Genomic DNA, 14,392 nt, shown 5'->3' with positions numbered 1-14,392 from the left:
AAAATTTTGTAAAAATATAGGCACCTGCTTCTCAGTGATATAGTTACCTGTACTTAAAGGCAATTCAGCTGTTCTACAGCACTACCATGAGGGCCCTGGTTTGGGTTCTGAACCCCTACTTCTTAGGCATTCTTTATTACTGGCTTACATTCTTTCCTTGCTGCCATTATATTTTCTTTCATTTATAGCCTATGTATTCCTCTATTTTTGATTAGTCTGTGATATTATTTTAATGCAACATGGAGCTTAGTATAATAAACCAAAGTCTCCTAGTATTATGTAGTTTTGTCACAGATTCATTATGAATGGATCTCTTTTTTAAAAAATATGTGGGGCCAGGCATGGTGGCTCATACCTGTAATCCCAGCACTTTGGGAGGCCGAGGGGTGCAGATCACGAGGTCAGGAGTGCGAGACCAGCCTGGCCAACATGGTGAAACCCCGTCTTTACTAAGAATACAAAAATTAGCTGGGCGTAGTGGCGTATGCCTATAATCCCAGCTACTTGTGAAGCTGAGGCAGGAGAATTGCTTGAACCTGGGAGGTGGAGGTTGCAGTGAACCCAGATCATGCCACTGCACTCCAGCCTGGGCAACAGAGCAAGACCCTGTCTCGAAAATAAATAAGTAAAATTTTAAAAAAAATGCATAAATGGACAAGCAAAAGGTAAAATAAACTGTAGTATATTTGGTTATGGATGATTTCTGATCCAGAATTGCTAAATCTTTTTCTTAAAAGTATTCAAAGAGAAAAAAGCTGTACAAGTCAGAAAAACACCATGCCATATTCTTCTCTATGGCAGGTTAAAAACTAATGTAAACTTTATTTATATATATAAAAATAATAGAAATCTCTTTTGACTTTTAAAAACTTTTATAGCAATATTCTCATAGAGGAAAAAATAATGATGTAAACTTTTATTAGCTCAAATAAATTATGTTATAATAGCAATAAAAGCTAACATTTATTGAGCACTTATTATGTGCCAGGTTCTAGCTAAAGCACAAAAAAGCAGCACAAAAAATTTAGAAAACTTACTGGGATCATACAGCTAACCAGGATTTAAACTTAGTCATTCCGACTAGAGTGCTCAGGTCTTGAATATAGGATTAACATAATATAATCTAATCCAATAAAATGCAATAACCAGAAAGATAAAAAGTTGAATGGCAAAGATGTGAAGATTAAGAAAATTAAAAAAAGAACCAGTGCTCACACTAAAAAAAACTTCCTCCAATGGTAATTTGATTTTTTTTTTTGAGGGTAGAGACTGCAAGCATCCAGCTTCCTGTCTTAAATTCCCAAACCCTTACCAATTTCCATAGATTTAGCATATGAACAGAAATATTCATTTATAATACCCAAAGGTAATCTGTATAAGGAAAACACAATCTGCTCAATGGAGCTTAGTATGATAATGGAAATGAAACATACTATTAAAAAGTGATTTCTTTGCTGAATATAATTTGGAGATACTTTAAATTAGCTTAAAAGTGAGACTGCTGAAATCTGCTTTTCTGCTATAACATATCATATAGACCACATCCATCAAAACTGCTAAATCCTGACTGAAGAAACAGATATTACATGATACCAAAACCCAGTATCTTCTATTTGTTTCAATTCAGTTTGAAAATCTTTCTGGAGTACCTCCTACATGACAAAATTCCAAGCTGTGAATAGTAAAGGACACATGCAAACCTGACAGAGAAACTATTTAGTAGACAAGGAAGACCTTTTTAATGCTTAATGTTACTATTTAAAGTTCAAAACTAAAATCAGTGGCCTAACCAAAAGATTTCTAGGAACTGGGAAAGCAGGCTGAAATATAGCACAGAAAGACTCAAGTCCACTCTATACATTCATACAGTACCTGGGAGCTGAATCTGTGAACATCATCAGAGGCACTGACTAGATCAATGGAAGACATGGAGGAAGAGCGACTATAGGGCTACCAGAGACAGACAAAGAAAAAACCAAGTAATCAGAACAAAGGCACAACAGAGCATTCAGTACCAACTTCCAAACACAAGATAAAGGGAAAAGAAAACAAAGCACTATATGAAACAAGCACAGCAGCAACTGCTGACTTCATGCACCTATTATGTATTATGTTCCAAAATCATTCCAAAAAAGAATGCAGTGCTTCCACTAATACAAAGAAATACCATTTAATCCCAAAGAAGAGAGAGATTTAGTATAACTGGATATGCTTCTGGTTAACTATTTTGGATTAGCCACTCCTAATTTGCCCACCCCCCACTTTCCCCTTAAATAAAAATGAAAGAACTTTATTTTCAGAACAAGATTTCTAACTGTTTTGGAGGATGTATATGGAATACAATATATAAAATCAAAAGCAATCTCATTACTTACATTCATGAAAAAGGGAGAAAACTTATACTACAAGATATTTCTGGCTGGGCATGGTGGCTCACGCCTGTAATCCCAGCACTTTGGGAGGCCGAGGTGGGTGGATCACAAGGTCACGACCATCCTGGCCAACGTGGTGAAACCCTGACTCTACTAAAAATACAAAAATTAGCTGGGTGTGGTGGCGCATGCCTGTAATCCCAGCTACTAGGCAGGCTGAGGCACGAGAATCTCGAGCCGAAGAGGCAGAGACTGTAGTGAGCCGAGATAGCGCCACTGCACTCCAGTCTGGCGACAGAGCGAGACTCCATCTCAAATAAAATATATTTCCACCAACAGTGAAGAACAATACAAGGTGTACTTTTAGTAAACTCTGACATTAGCTTACCTTTTGGACAAATCTATGTGTCCCCACAGAAGAAAAGGCATCTCCAGATGGCAAGGATGTAGGCCAATGTAATCTCACCTTTTCACTCTGTGACTGAAAAAACATATGTTAAGACGGGAAGGTTTTAAAGTGTATTTTGCAACTGAAGAATGCATAATATAACCTGGAACTACCAACATTCGATTAGTGAACGCCTTAGTGCTTATAACCATTAGAATTATGAAACTACTTCACAGACATGGCAAATCCTGATACTTGCCTCAGATATCCCAACCTCTTCTTTCTAACTCCGCAGATACTATGTTAGGCAAGGGATAAGTTCTTTGATTTTGCTCCTAGTCAGACTCCCTGCTACCTGCATAGCACTATTTATCATAGGTCAATCTTAACACTGCTGCCAATTCTCTCCTATCCAAACTCTGGCCAAATCATTCCAATGACTCTACCTTATAAGGCCCCTGGAGGGCTGACCCACAGGTTTATATATAATTGAAAATAATATTGCTGTTTGCTTCAGTCATGTTCCTAAGAACATAGGTATATCACTTTGCTTCCTCTCCATGAAGGTATTCTGCCCTTCATCTCATCATCTTAATCCTGTTAAGATGCCACTTGACCTCCTTCTTCCTCTTCAGTTTGCCTTGGTTGTTCTCATTTATTTCAACCAACTGCTAAGATCTCATTTCTCATGCACCCGTTTACCGCATGTATCTTTCCCTATGTTTGCAAATAATGTAAACTCAAAAATGTGTGATATGTCACCTGGAGAATATCTATTTAATGGCTGTGTTGTTGAGAGATCTGTGCAATATATACTGGGTATGAAGAGGGAAATGATCTAAATCTATGGAACTGATTTTATGGATTTCTGAAGCTCTCACTACTCTATAGAGTATTACCACACTGTATCTTTATCATATCAACATGCCTGGCTATTAGGCAAGAAAAACAACGCACTGTTCAATGACTATTTTGCAGAGCATCTAGTACAGTGTCAAGAATAGAATGAAGTTGATTGGATGGCCCCATGAATATTTCTTTTTCTAAAGCTTACAGAAGGGTTCATCAATTCTCTCAAACCCAACTCAATTACCGCACTGATACTCAGTAGAGTAGCATTTTACAGAAGAGATGTTTTGAATCATCTTGTCTACTTTGTTTCACAGATTAGAAAACCAAGGCCCAGAGAATTCAGTGATAAATTCATAGCTACAAAGTTAGAGGTAAAACTAAGAGTAAGACTGATGTCTTGACCCACTGACTACTTTTTCCCAAAACAGCACATCCTAGACAAAAAACCGAAGGGAAACAAATAAATAATGCTGCTTCAGGTAGTACTTTAGGTTTCCAAAAGTAGAGCCCATTTAGGAACTGAAAGTTCCCACTCTTCTTGAGTGGTATATAGCATCTTTTGGGTATTAAAAAAAATGAGCAATAAGCTTTACAAATTAATGTGACATGAACTTTTTACCAGTAATTTTTTAAAAATAATGAAAGATACACATGAGAAGCAGTTACTACCATAGTTGATTTACCCTTAGCTAGGTAGACCAGTAAGAGCATAGTAGCCATGTACTGCCTTAGCAACGACAGGAAATGAACAAGCTAACTTTTCCAGGCAAATTCATTTGTACTATAAAACTGACACATACATGATTATTTGGCAAGATACTCTGTAGCCACAGTTTATTAATACTTTCCCCCCAAAAAGGTTAAGTTTCCACCATAACTAGCACAGCTTAAACAAAGGGAGGAAATAACAAAATTCATCCTTAAGTACCATCTAGTGGTAACATACAGTAACTGTATTGTTGCCAAATTAAAGAAGACAAAGTATCAAGTTAATCTTGAAGCTAGAGTTAATGGGTTTAAGAAATACTTTTCTTTAATTTCCACAGCAGCTGGGTGTAACTACTATAAATTCAATAATGATGACAAAACACTGAACAAAGTAAAAGTGAGAAGGAAACTGAAGGTGAAGTAGTGAAGGCAATAAAAGGGTTAATAAAAACAATGATACTAATATAGATGAAAAAATCTTAAGTTTTTGGTTATCTTCCTTTTCATATCATACTGGGTGAAGAAAAATTCAAAGAAGCTTTTTACTTAAAATATATGCTTTATATTAAAAGAATGGTTTAAGTTGGACACTTAAAGGGAAAAAAGCAAAAAGAAAATTTCTATTTAAGTTCATGTTAATTATACATGATACCTTTTAACAATTATTGGTTTTCTTTCTATTGCTTGGAAATTCACATATAAAGGAACTGACTTATAACGATTATTTTACTGCCGGCACCATGGCTCACGCCTGTAATCAATCCCAGCACTTTGGGAGGCTGAGGCGGGTGAATCATGAGGTCTGCAGTTCGAGACCAGCCTGGCCAATATGGTAAAACCCCATCTCTACTAAAAATACAAAAAAATTTAGTCAGGCTTGGTGGCGTGGACCTGCAGTCCCAGCTACTTGGGAGGCTGAGGCAGAAGAATCGCTTGAACCCAGGAGATGGAAGTTGCAGTAAGCTGAGATCGCGCCACTGCACTCTAGCCTGGGTGACAGAGCAAGACTCCATCTCAAGAAAAAAAAAAATTTTACATTTGTGACTTAATATATTCACAGTTAAGTTTGTTGGTTATTAAATTCACAATGTTCAAATTCTATTTACATGAAATAATATACATCAAGGAATGCCTATAGTGTTAAAATAAATCTCAGCTTAGAATTTTCAATAATAGATATACCTGTTCTTCTATTTTATCTTGTCTGTCAAGAGCAGCTTCAACAGCATCAAAGAACTCTTCTTCATTAATCAGACTGTTAGGGCCTTCCTATTCCAACACACGGGGAAAAAAGCAGTTTATTTAAAGAAACAGAAAACTCTGATAACTCTGGTACTAACTTGAGGTTGAAAATTGACCTAATAAACATTTATAGAACACATATTTACAAACCAATCAGTAACCAGATCATATGTATGCTCTGTGTAAAATCACGAGTGTTATAATTAATTCACTTAGTACTCATATACTTACTTACTGTATATTGACCAATATTATGTTGGGATAATAGTCTAGAGCAGGGATTGGCAAAAACTGTGGCCCACGGGCCAGATCCAGTCTGCCGCTTACTTTTGTATAGCCTGTGAGCTAAGAATTTCATTTTTAAATGGCTGGAAAAAATAAAAGTAATAATATGACATGTGGGGATTACTTGAAATTAAAGGTTTGGTGTCCCTAAAGTTTTACTGGAAAACAGTGATGCTCATTCATCTATATATTATCTAGGGCTTCTTTAGTAGCATAGTTGAGACTTATGACAGAGACATCAGAGATATAAAATTGCAATGAGGTAAGTCAAAATGTGCACAAGAACTATAGCTAATAAGTATGGCTAGGCATTCAGAGGGGGATCTTCCTAAGCAGGGGTAATTGTTTCACGGGGAAATAAAAGTTGAGTTGATGCCTGACAGTCTGGCCAGATGGCAGAATAATGGCCATCAATCACTTGGGGAATTGTGTGGGAGATCTCTTACAATGAAAATTCCCAGGCCTCCATGCCCAGAAATTAATTCTCAGTAGGTCTTCAGTGGAACCTTGGAATATACATGTTTAATAATTCCCCCAAGTGATTTCCATGCAAGTGGAACCTCAGCAGCACCAGACGATAAACATATAAAGAACAATAACAAAATGTAAACAATCAACATATGTTCCTGCTGTGATGAACCAAGTAAGTGGACAGTAAGTGGAACGACAGCTTTGTATATGATAAAAGTAGAGGCTAAAAGGTAGGCTTGGGTTTAGAATTTCTTAAATGTTAAAATATATAAAAAAAGACACATGAACAATTGATGAAATCTTCCCAGTTAAACTTATAACGCCAAGTCATCATTAGTCCATTAAAAAGTATCTAGCAACATCATCCTAACCCCACCATAACCTAGAACCATACTGGAAGGGTGGGAGGTATGGGGTAACGTTCTTATAATTTGGCATGTAAGAAATATTGACTTAATGGAGTTCTTCTTTTAGGGTTATGAGGACTCAGTCCCCTACAACCTACTTCATAAAAAAACAAACAAACAAAAAACACAACAACAACAAAAACACCTTTCTATTCAGATACAACAAACATACAGAACAGTGCATATCTCAGTGAAGTATCATAAAGTGAATATAAACATCTAATGACCATCTGGGACAAGAGGGTCATGAAAAAAATAGTAACAACACTCTAGAGGCCTTCCTCCTGCAGGATTCTGTTTATAAAGTCAAAACATTTCAAAGACAGTAAAACGACAGCAGGATAACTTTGCTCTCTGTTGATCAGAGAAAACACAAAATATCCAAACTCAAGCATATTTTCTAATGATTTTAAAAACTATTTAACCACATCTACATTTAAAAAATATTACCATTCATTCACTCTACAGTGATTTAGTACACGTGGATTTCTAGTCCTTAAACAATCATGTCAGAGCCTCAAGAGTCTAATTGAAAACTAAAGCATTTTAAAATTCTGGCCAGGTGTGGTGGCTCATGCCTGTAATCCCAGCACTCGGGGAGATCAAGGAGGGCAGATCACATGAGGCCAGGAGCTCTAGACCAGACTGGCCAACATGAAGAAAACCTGTCTCTATTAAAAATACAAAAATTAGCTGGGTGTGGTGGTGCACGTCTATAAACCTAGCTACCTGGGAGGATGAGGCATAATAATTGCTTGAACCCGGCAAGTGGAAGTTGCAGAGGTTGCAGTGAGCCAAGATCGCACCACTGCACTCCAGCCTGGGTGACAGAGCGAGTCTCTGCCTCAAAAATAAAATAAAATAAAATAAAAATAAAAATTGTATTTTGCCAAATGAAATGGTTTTTCCTTTAATGGCAAACTTTTGGGAGAAGAACTGAAGTAATTGGCACAAAATTTTCTTTATTAAAAGGGACTTAAAAAAACCCTTTTATCTCATCATGCTTACTAAGGGCAGGAGCTACTTATCTGCCCTTTAGCACAGCATTTCTTATGTTAACAACTCTCCTTGAAGAGTTCTCTGACTATAAAGATCAACAAGAATTAGTTCAGATCCTGAGACAGTAGGTTTTAATCAAGAAAATGACATTTTCAGATTTGCAGTTTAAAAACTCATTCTCCCTGCAGTAGAAAGAATGGATTGAAGGTAACAATTGTGACTGGGCACTTGGACACTTTTTGTATAATAGAGATGAGAGTTGAAAGTGGCCTAAATTAGAGCCAAAGCAGGAGGAATAGAGAGGCACTGACAAATTACATATAGTAATCCCCCCGTATCAGTGGTTGGGGGACTCCTTTGCAGGTTTCCCCTTCTCTGCCTGTCCTTTAAATGTTGGTGTTCCTCAGGGTTCCATACTTGCTCTACCCACAGTATTCTTATTTATATCCAATGCTTCAGTCATCCTTTGATGACTCTTAAATTCACAGCCAGACTACCTCTCTTCTAAGGGTTAGATCTTTGTATCTAACATAGAAGACTTCCTCATATGACTCACCTCTTCTCCTATCTCCACACCTATCTGCAGAAACCTGGGCCTAATCTTGGATTCCTTCCTTTTCCCTCATTCAATCATCACACCCTTCAATTCTACTTTCCAAATACAATAGTCTCCCCTCTCTGTGGTTTTGTTTTCTGTGGTTTATATACAGTAAGATACTTTGAGAGAGAAAGAGACTACATTCATATAACTTTTTACTATAATACGGTGTTACAATTCTATTTTGTTATTGTTAAAATAAAAATTAAACTTTATCACAGGTACACACGTATAGGAAAAAACATAGTACATATAGGAAAAAACATAGTGTATACAGGATTCAGTACTATCTGCAGTTACTGGGGGGGTCTTGTAATGTATCCCCCTAACCACTGATACGGGGGGGATTACTATATCTCATTTGTCAGTGCCTCTCTATTCCTCCTGCTTTGGCTCTAATTTAGGCCACCTGCAACTCTCATCTCTATTATACAGAAAGTGTCCAAGTGCCCAGTCACAATTGTTACCTTCAATCCATTCTTTTTACTGCAGGGAGAATGAGTTTTCTAAACTGCAAATCTGAAAATGTCATTTTCTTGATTAAAACCTACTGTCTCAGGATCTGAACTAATTCTTGTCGATCTTTACAGTCAGTCTCTTAACCATTCTTTCCTCTCAATTTGTGGAGGCTCTACCTTCCAAAGAGAACTACTTTCAGTTGCCTGAGGAAAAATACTTTTACTTCTGACTTCTGGAAAACACTCTCTACTCAATTTACTCATTCTTAAGGTTCTGCTAAGAGGTTCTTTCCTCCGGAAAGACATCTCTGATTCAACACCTTCCCTGCTTTAAGTGTTTCATGACATGTATTACGATAATTGTCTATTAGTCTTTGTTCCCATTATGCATTCAGGTAGGGCCCTTAGGCAGGATCCTTATAAGCCTTGTTTCTTGTTGTATTGTATTCTCCAAGCTTAGTGAAGTACCCTATATTATGGTAAGTCGTTTTTTGTTTTTTTTTTTTTTTGAGATGGAGTCTGTCCGTCTCCCAGACTGGAGTGCAGGAGCGAGGTCTCGGCTCACTGCAGCTTCCGCCTGTTGGTTCAAGCAATTCCCCTGCCTCAAACTTCTGAGTAGCTGGGACTACAGGCGCACACCACCAAGCCCGCCTAATTTTTACATTTTTAGTAGAGATGGGGTTTCACCACGTTGGCCAGGCTGGTCTTGAACTCCTGACCTCAGGCGATCTCCCCGCCTCAGCCTCCCAAAGTGCTGGGATTACAGATGTGAGCTACTGCGCCCAGCCACATTGTGGTAAGTCTTACAGAATAAATTCAAGATTATAAAGTAATTTCTGAGGCTACAGAAGTCAGAAACACTTAAATCTTTTTTTATAATTAGAACATCATGAATGTCTGATTATAACCAAAAAGAGTCATAGTTTGAAAAATAAGTGTCTAAAACCCATACGACTATAATATCAATAACAAGAAAAGATAGATGGTTCGAAACTCCAAAAGGAAGAAGGGAAAGTGTAAAAACAGTTCCCAGTTTATATAAGAATTGTATATTTAACTTAGTGAGAAAAAAAAAAGTACCCTTAACCAGTTTCTTCGCTAAGAAAGAGTAAAGTGCATTTCAAATAGGTGAATAAAGGATGTTTATTCAACAAATGCTAGTGGAATAAAATAGGTTTCTACATTGTACCATTATTTTAAAAACTCCAGATGTATTAATATATGTAGAAGAGACCACTGGAAAATAAAAAATGAGAAAATATAAATAACGATTTGAAGTAGAAAATGCCCTTCTAAGCATGATACCAAATGTGGAGGAAAGTAGATCAAAGGACTGAGGAAGTTAATTACACGAAGGTTTAAAACTTTTATATGGCAAAATCTACCAAACTTTTTAAGTTATGAAAGAAAAAAATAAAATTAAAAAAAGGCAAATTCTACACATCTTCTAAATCAATAGGAAAAAACCCCCAAAAAACCACTAAAGGACATGGACAAGTTATTCATTAAAAAAGAAATGTGGCAGCCATAAAAAAGAATGAAATCATATCCTTTGCAGCAACATGGATGGAGCTGGAGGCCATTATCCAAAGTGAACTTCTCACAGGCCAGGTCTCACTAACAACCGTTTCAGTACTGACTGAGTGTTTAAGTCAAATATTAAAAGCCAGTGCCCTTATACAAAAGCTGGCATGTAACAAAAGTCCATCAAGAGTTTTGCCTAGGCCTTTCCTGGGCCTTAAAGCATGACAAAATAATAAAGGAATTCTTAATAGGACCCACTTAGGATTAAACAAGTTTGACCGTGGGTCTGAAGAAACTCACCAGTCCTCCACAAACAAGTTTATTAGCGGTCTGAAGGAACTCCTCAAACCTATATGATTTAGTAGGAGATATGATAAGGGTAATCACCCTAGCACTTTTCCAAGGCTCCAAAGGAAGGTCTTCAGGACTCAGACCTTAGTTATAGATTAAAAGAAGTTAATAACTTAGGTCTTTAGATGAATGCACACTTACAGGTAGACATATAGCTTAGAAGGTATATAAGCTGTGGAAAACTTTGTAATTTGGAGTTGGTCTGGTGATGATGTTCAGGCCTTCTCCCTGTAACCAGTTACAGAAATAACTCTCTTCCTCTCCAGTTTATCTGCATCTTGTTATTGGGCCGCAGAAATAGCAACTCGACCCTCAGTTTGGTCCCGGAACAAATTAACTCAGAAACAGAAAATCAAATACTACATGTTCTCATTTATGAGTGGGAGCTAAATAATAGGTACACACAGACATAAAGATGGAAACGACAGACACTAGGGACTCTAAAAGAAGGAAGGGTGGGAGGGAGGGGTGAGAGTTAAAAAATTAGCTATTTGGTATAATGTTCACTATTTGGGTAATGGGCACACTAGAAGCCCAATCTCTACCAGCATGCAATATACTGGAAGTACACAAATATGCGTGTGTACTTCCAATGTAAAATAAAATTAAAAAATAAAAAAAGAATGTCTGATAAACATAATTTTTAAAATGCTAAATCACATACATAAAGCAATTTTTTGGCTTTGAAACTAGTAAATGCATGTACCTAGCACAAGGGCCCTCTTCCCTCCACCCCGTCCTCTCCACATGGAAAAAAAAAAAAAAAACCTGTGTTGATCGAAGCAGAGATAAATATGTATACAAATTATACTTACATACTACTGGTAGATGATAAACTGTACAAGTATTGTTAAATTTAAAACATGGGCTTTATTGGCTTATTTGTATAATCTTCCTATAATGAATATATGTTTTATTTATAATATTAAAAAATAAGGTACTTTAAAAAGTTGGTATTTCTTCCAAAATAATAATCCTAAAATAGCAAAATAATTTGTTTAGTTTCAGAATAAAAATAATCATCATAATACCTCATATTAAAACCTCAGAGGATAGCTAATTATGTAATTCTAATACATTTTAGAAGGGATAAATTGAGAACAGTTAAAAAATATTGCAATTTAAGTCTCATCAGAATGTACTCACAGTTGGAAATTGATTCCAATATAAAAAAATTCAGCAACAGCAGAGCAGCTGTTTAGTTTTCCTTTCTAGAGCAAAAGTAGCAAGAAATTTTTCTTCTGTTTTCATAAATATAACTACAACTACTTTATTCTTCTGTTCCACCTCAATGATACTCCCTGATATCCCATTTTTAACTGCTCATTTCAGAAATAGCAACCCCCCCCCCTTTTTTTTTTTTTTTTTGAGACAGAGTCTCGCTCTGTTGCCCAGGCTGGAGTGCAGTGGCACAATCTCGGCTCATTGCAATCTCTGCCTCCTGGGTTTAAGTGATTCTCCTGCCTCAGCCTCCAGAGTAGCTGGGACGACAGTCACTTGCCACCACGCCTGGCTAATTTTTGTATTTTTTTAGTAGGGATGGAGTTTCACCATATTGGCCAGGCTGGTCTTGAGCTCTTGATCTTGTGATCCCCCAGCCCCGGCCTCCCAAGTGCTGGGACTACAGGCATGACCCACCTGTTCTGGCCAACACCTTTTTTTTTTTTAAGAGACAAAGTCTTACTCTGTCACCCAGCCTGGAGTGGAGTGGTGCAATCATAGCTCACTGCAGTCCTGGGCTCCTCAGTAGCTGGGAGTACAGGCATGTGCCACTACACCCAGATAATTTTTATATTTTATTTTGTAGAGATGAGGTCTTGCTATGCTGTCCAGGTTGGTCTTGAACTCCTGGCCTCAAGCAATCCTCCTGCCCTGGCCTCTCAAAGTGTTGGGATTACAGACGTGAGCCAGTGCACCTAGTCTCAACGTTGTTTAATGGCAATTACCAAATATATTTCTTACACATTTTTTTCTCTTAATATAGAAAGATAGCTTATAAGATTTTAACGTATGTGTGTATATATATATGTGGAGAAGGAGATTTTATTACCTGCTTAACAAATAAACACAAGGAGAAAAAAGCTGGCTTCAGATATTTCCAAACAAAGACAATAAGAACAGTTTATGTTCAGCTATGGATAAGATCTCACAGTATAGTACAGACTAAAATCTTTTGTCTGAAAAGCACTCAGAGTTTTCCTTTATAGCTTCCTTTTATGTTAAAAAAAAAAAGTAGATAACATTAAAAATGATCTTTACAGGGGAGATAAAAATTTGTCTTATGAAGTGAACAGGCCTAATACTAAGACTTTTAAAGCCTAAACTTTGTAGGCATTAAGAAATATATATTTGAGTATGCCTGGCATTTATATATCATGAAATATACACTGAATTAACATAAACACTGAGGAAAAAATTATATATTTAGAATAAAGTTACAAAACTATTATTAAAAATTCACTTTTGTGATAGACATGACCTATGTGTTTCTCTAAGATCAAAATATAAATTCATACTTCATAATCTGGTCCTCCAAAGTGGGATTTTTTCTTAAGTTCTGTCATTGCATTTTTATATGCTTCCTCTGTTCTTCTTTTCTTCTCAGTTTCCTATTAAAAAGAAGTGAAAATTTGTAATTTGAGGCAGGCATTTTAATTACAATGAAGTCTTTTAGGTGGAATTCCTCTACATTTCACTGAAATTTTATAATTTGATACAAAAAAATTACACTCCTGTGAAAAATAAAGAGTATTATTCTGCCCAAGAAAACACTTTTCTCTAGGATATAAATCACTTACAACCTACTATGTATGTATGGATGTATGTATGTATTTTTTGAGATGGAGTCTCACTTTGTCACCCAGGATGGAGTGCAATGGCATGTTCTCGGCTCACTGCAACCTCTGCCTCCTGGGTTCAAGCACTTCTCGTGCCTCAGCCTCCCAAGTAGCTGGGACTACAGGCGCGTGCCACCATACCCAGGTAACTTTGGTATTTTTAGTAGAGATGGGGTTTCACTATGTTTGCCAGGCTTTTCTCGAACTCCTGACCTCGTGATCCACCATCCTCAGCCTCCCAAAGTGCTGGGATTACAGGTGTGAGCCACTGCACCTGGCCACAACCTACAATTTAAATCATCACTAAAAACACATCCTTAAAAGTAGATGTGTTTAAATGGTTAAGTCACTGCATGTATACTTAAGAAAAAAAAAACAAATCCCAGGTAAATTAGCATCAGAAATACCTATTATACATTGTTGTATTTCCCCTTCCCACCAACCCCAGTAAGAGATACATTTATTTTGGTATGAAGAAAAACAGCAAGTAATACCAGAAAAGAACTCAGTAGGTGGGATCAATGAATTCTAAAAAGATATTCTAAGAAAGAAAACCTTCTTATACTTTCTCACTGCTGCTTAAGACAGTATTTTGGAGTTGAAAAATACTTCAGGTCTATTTTAACACTCTCCTTTTAATGATAGGGCCTATAGCTCTAAAAGGTTAAAAGACCCAAGGTCAACACTTAAAATAACAAAGGCTAGTCCCATATAAAACTTATTTCCACAACAATGGGGTTCACTGGGTCAAAACTGATACTGGAGTCCATTATGTTTGTAAATAATCTAATGCTTTTATTCCTTCAAGTAGAGTCATACATGGCTTTTTTCTTTTCTTTCTTTCTTTTTTAATCTTGTCCAAATTCCATTTTCTAAAAGACTGATTTGCTTGGTCCCCCT

The 14,392-nt window shown here is 36.7% G+C and overlaps 1 protein-coding gene across 2 annotated transcripts in view; it reads right to left on the bottom strand.

The window, feature by feature from the left end:
- Nucleotides 1–14,392, bottom strand: part of CERT1 (ceramide transporter 1) — a 146,405-nt gene that overhangs the window by 25,416 nt on the left and 106,597 nt on the right. The window contains exons 8-11 of one of the 2 annotated variants that reach the window (XM_010352831.2): nt 13,172–13,264; nt 5,503–5,589; nt 2,761–2,853; nt 1,873–1,950 (exon numbers count right to left, since the gene is read on the bottom strand). In XM_010352831.2, coding sequence (XP_010351133.1) covers nt 1,873–1,950; nt 2,761–2,853; nt 5,503–5,589; nt 13,172–13,264 — 351 coding nt within the window. The remainder of the gene's footprint in view (nt 1–1,872; nt 1,951–2,760; nt 2,854–5,502; nt 5,590–13,171; nt 13,265–14,392) is intronic. The other variant, XM_010352834.2, reaches the window with a different exon arrangement.

The sequence above is a fragment of the Rhinopithecus roxellana genome, chromosome 3, assembly GCF_007565055.1.
Source record: "Rhinopithecus roxellana isolate Shanxi Qingling chromosome 3, ASM756505v1, whole genome shotgun sequence".
Lineage (NCBI taxonomy): Eukaryota > Metazoa > Chordata > Mammalia > Primates > Cercopithecidae > Rhinopithecus > Rhinopithecus roxellana.
The sequence above is the reverse complement of the archived record's forward strand: the minus strand, read 5'-3'. Positions and strand labels throughout refer to the sequence as shown.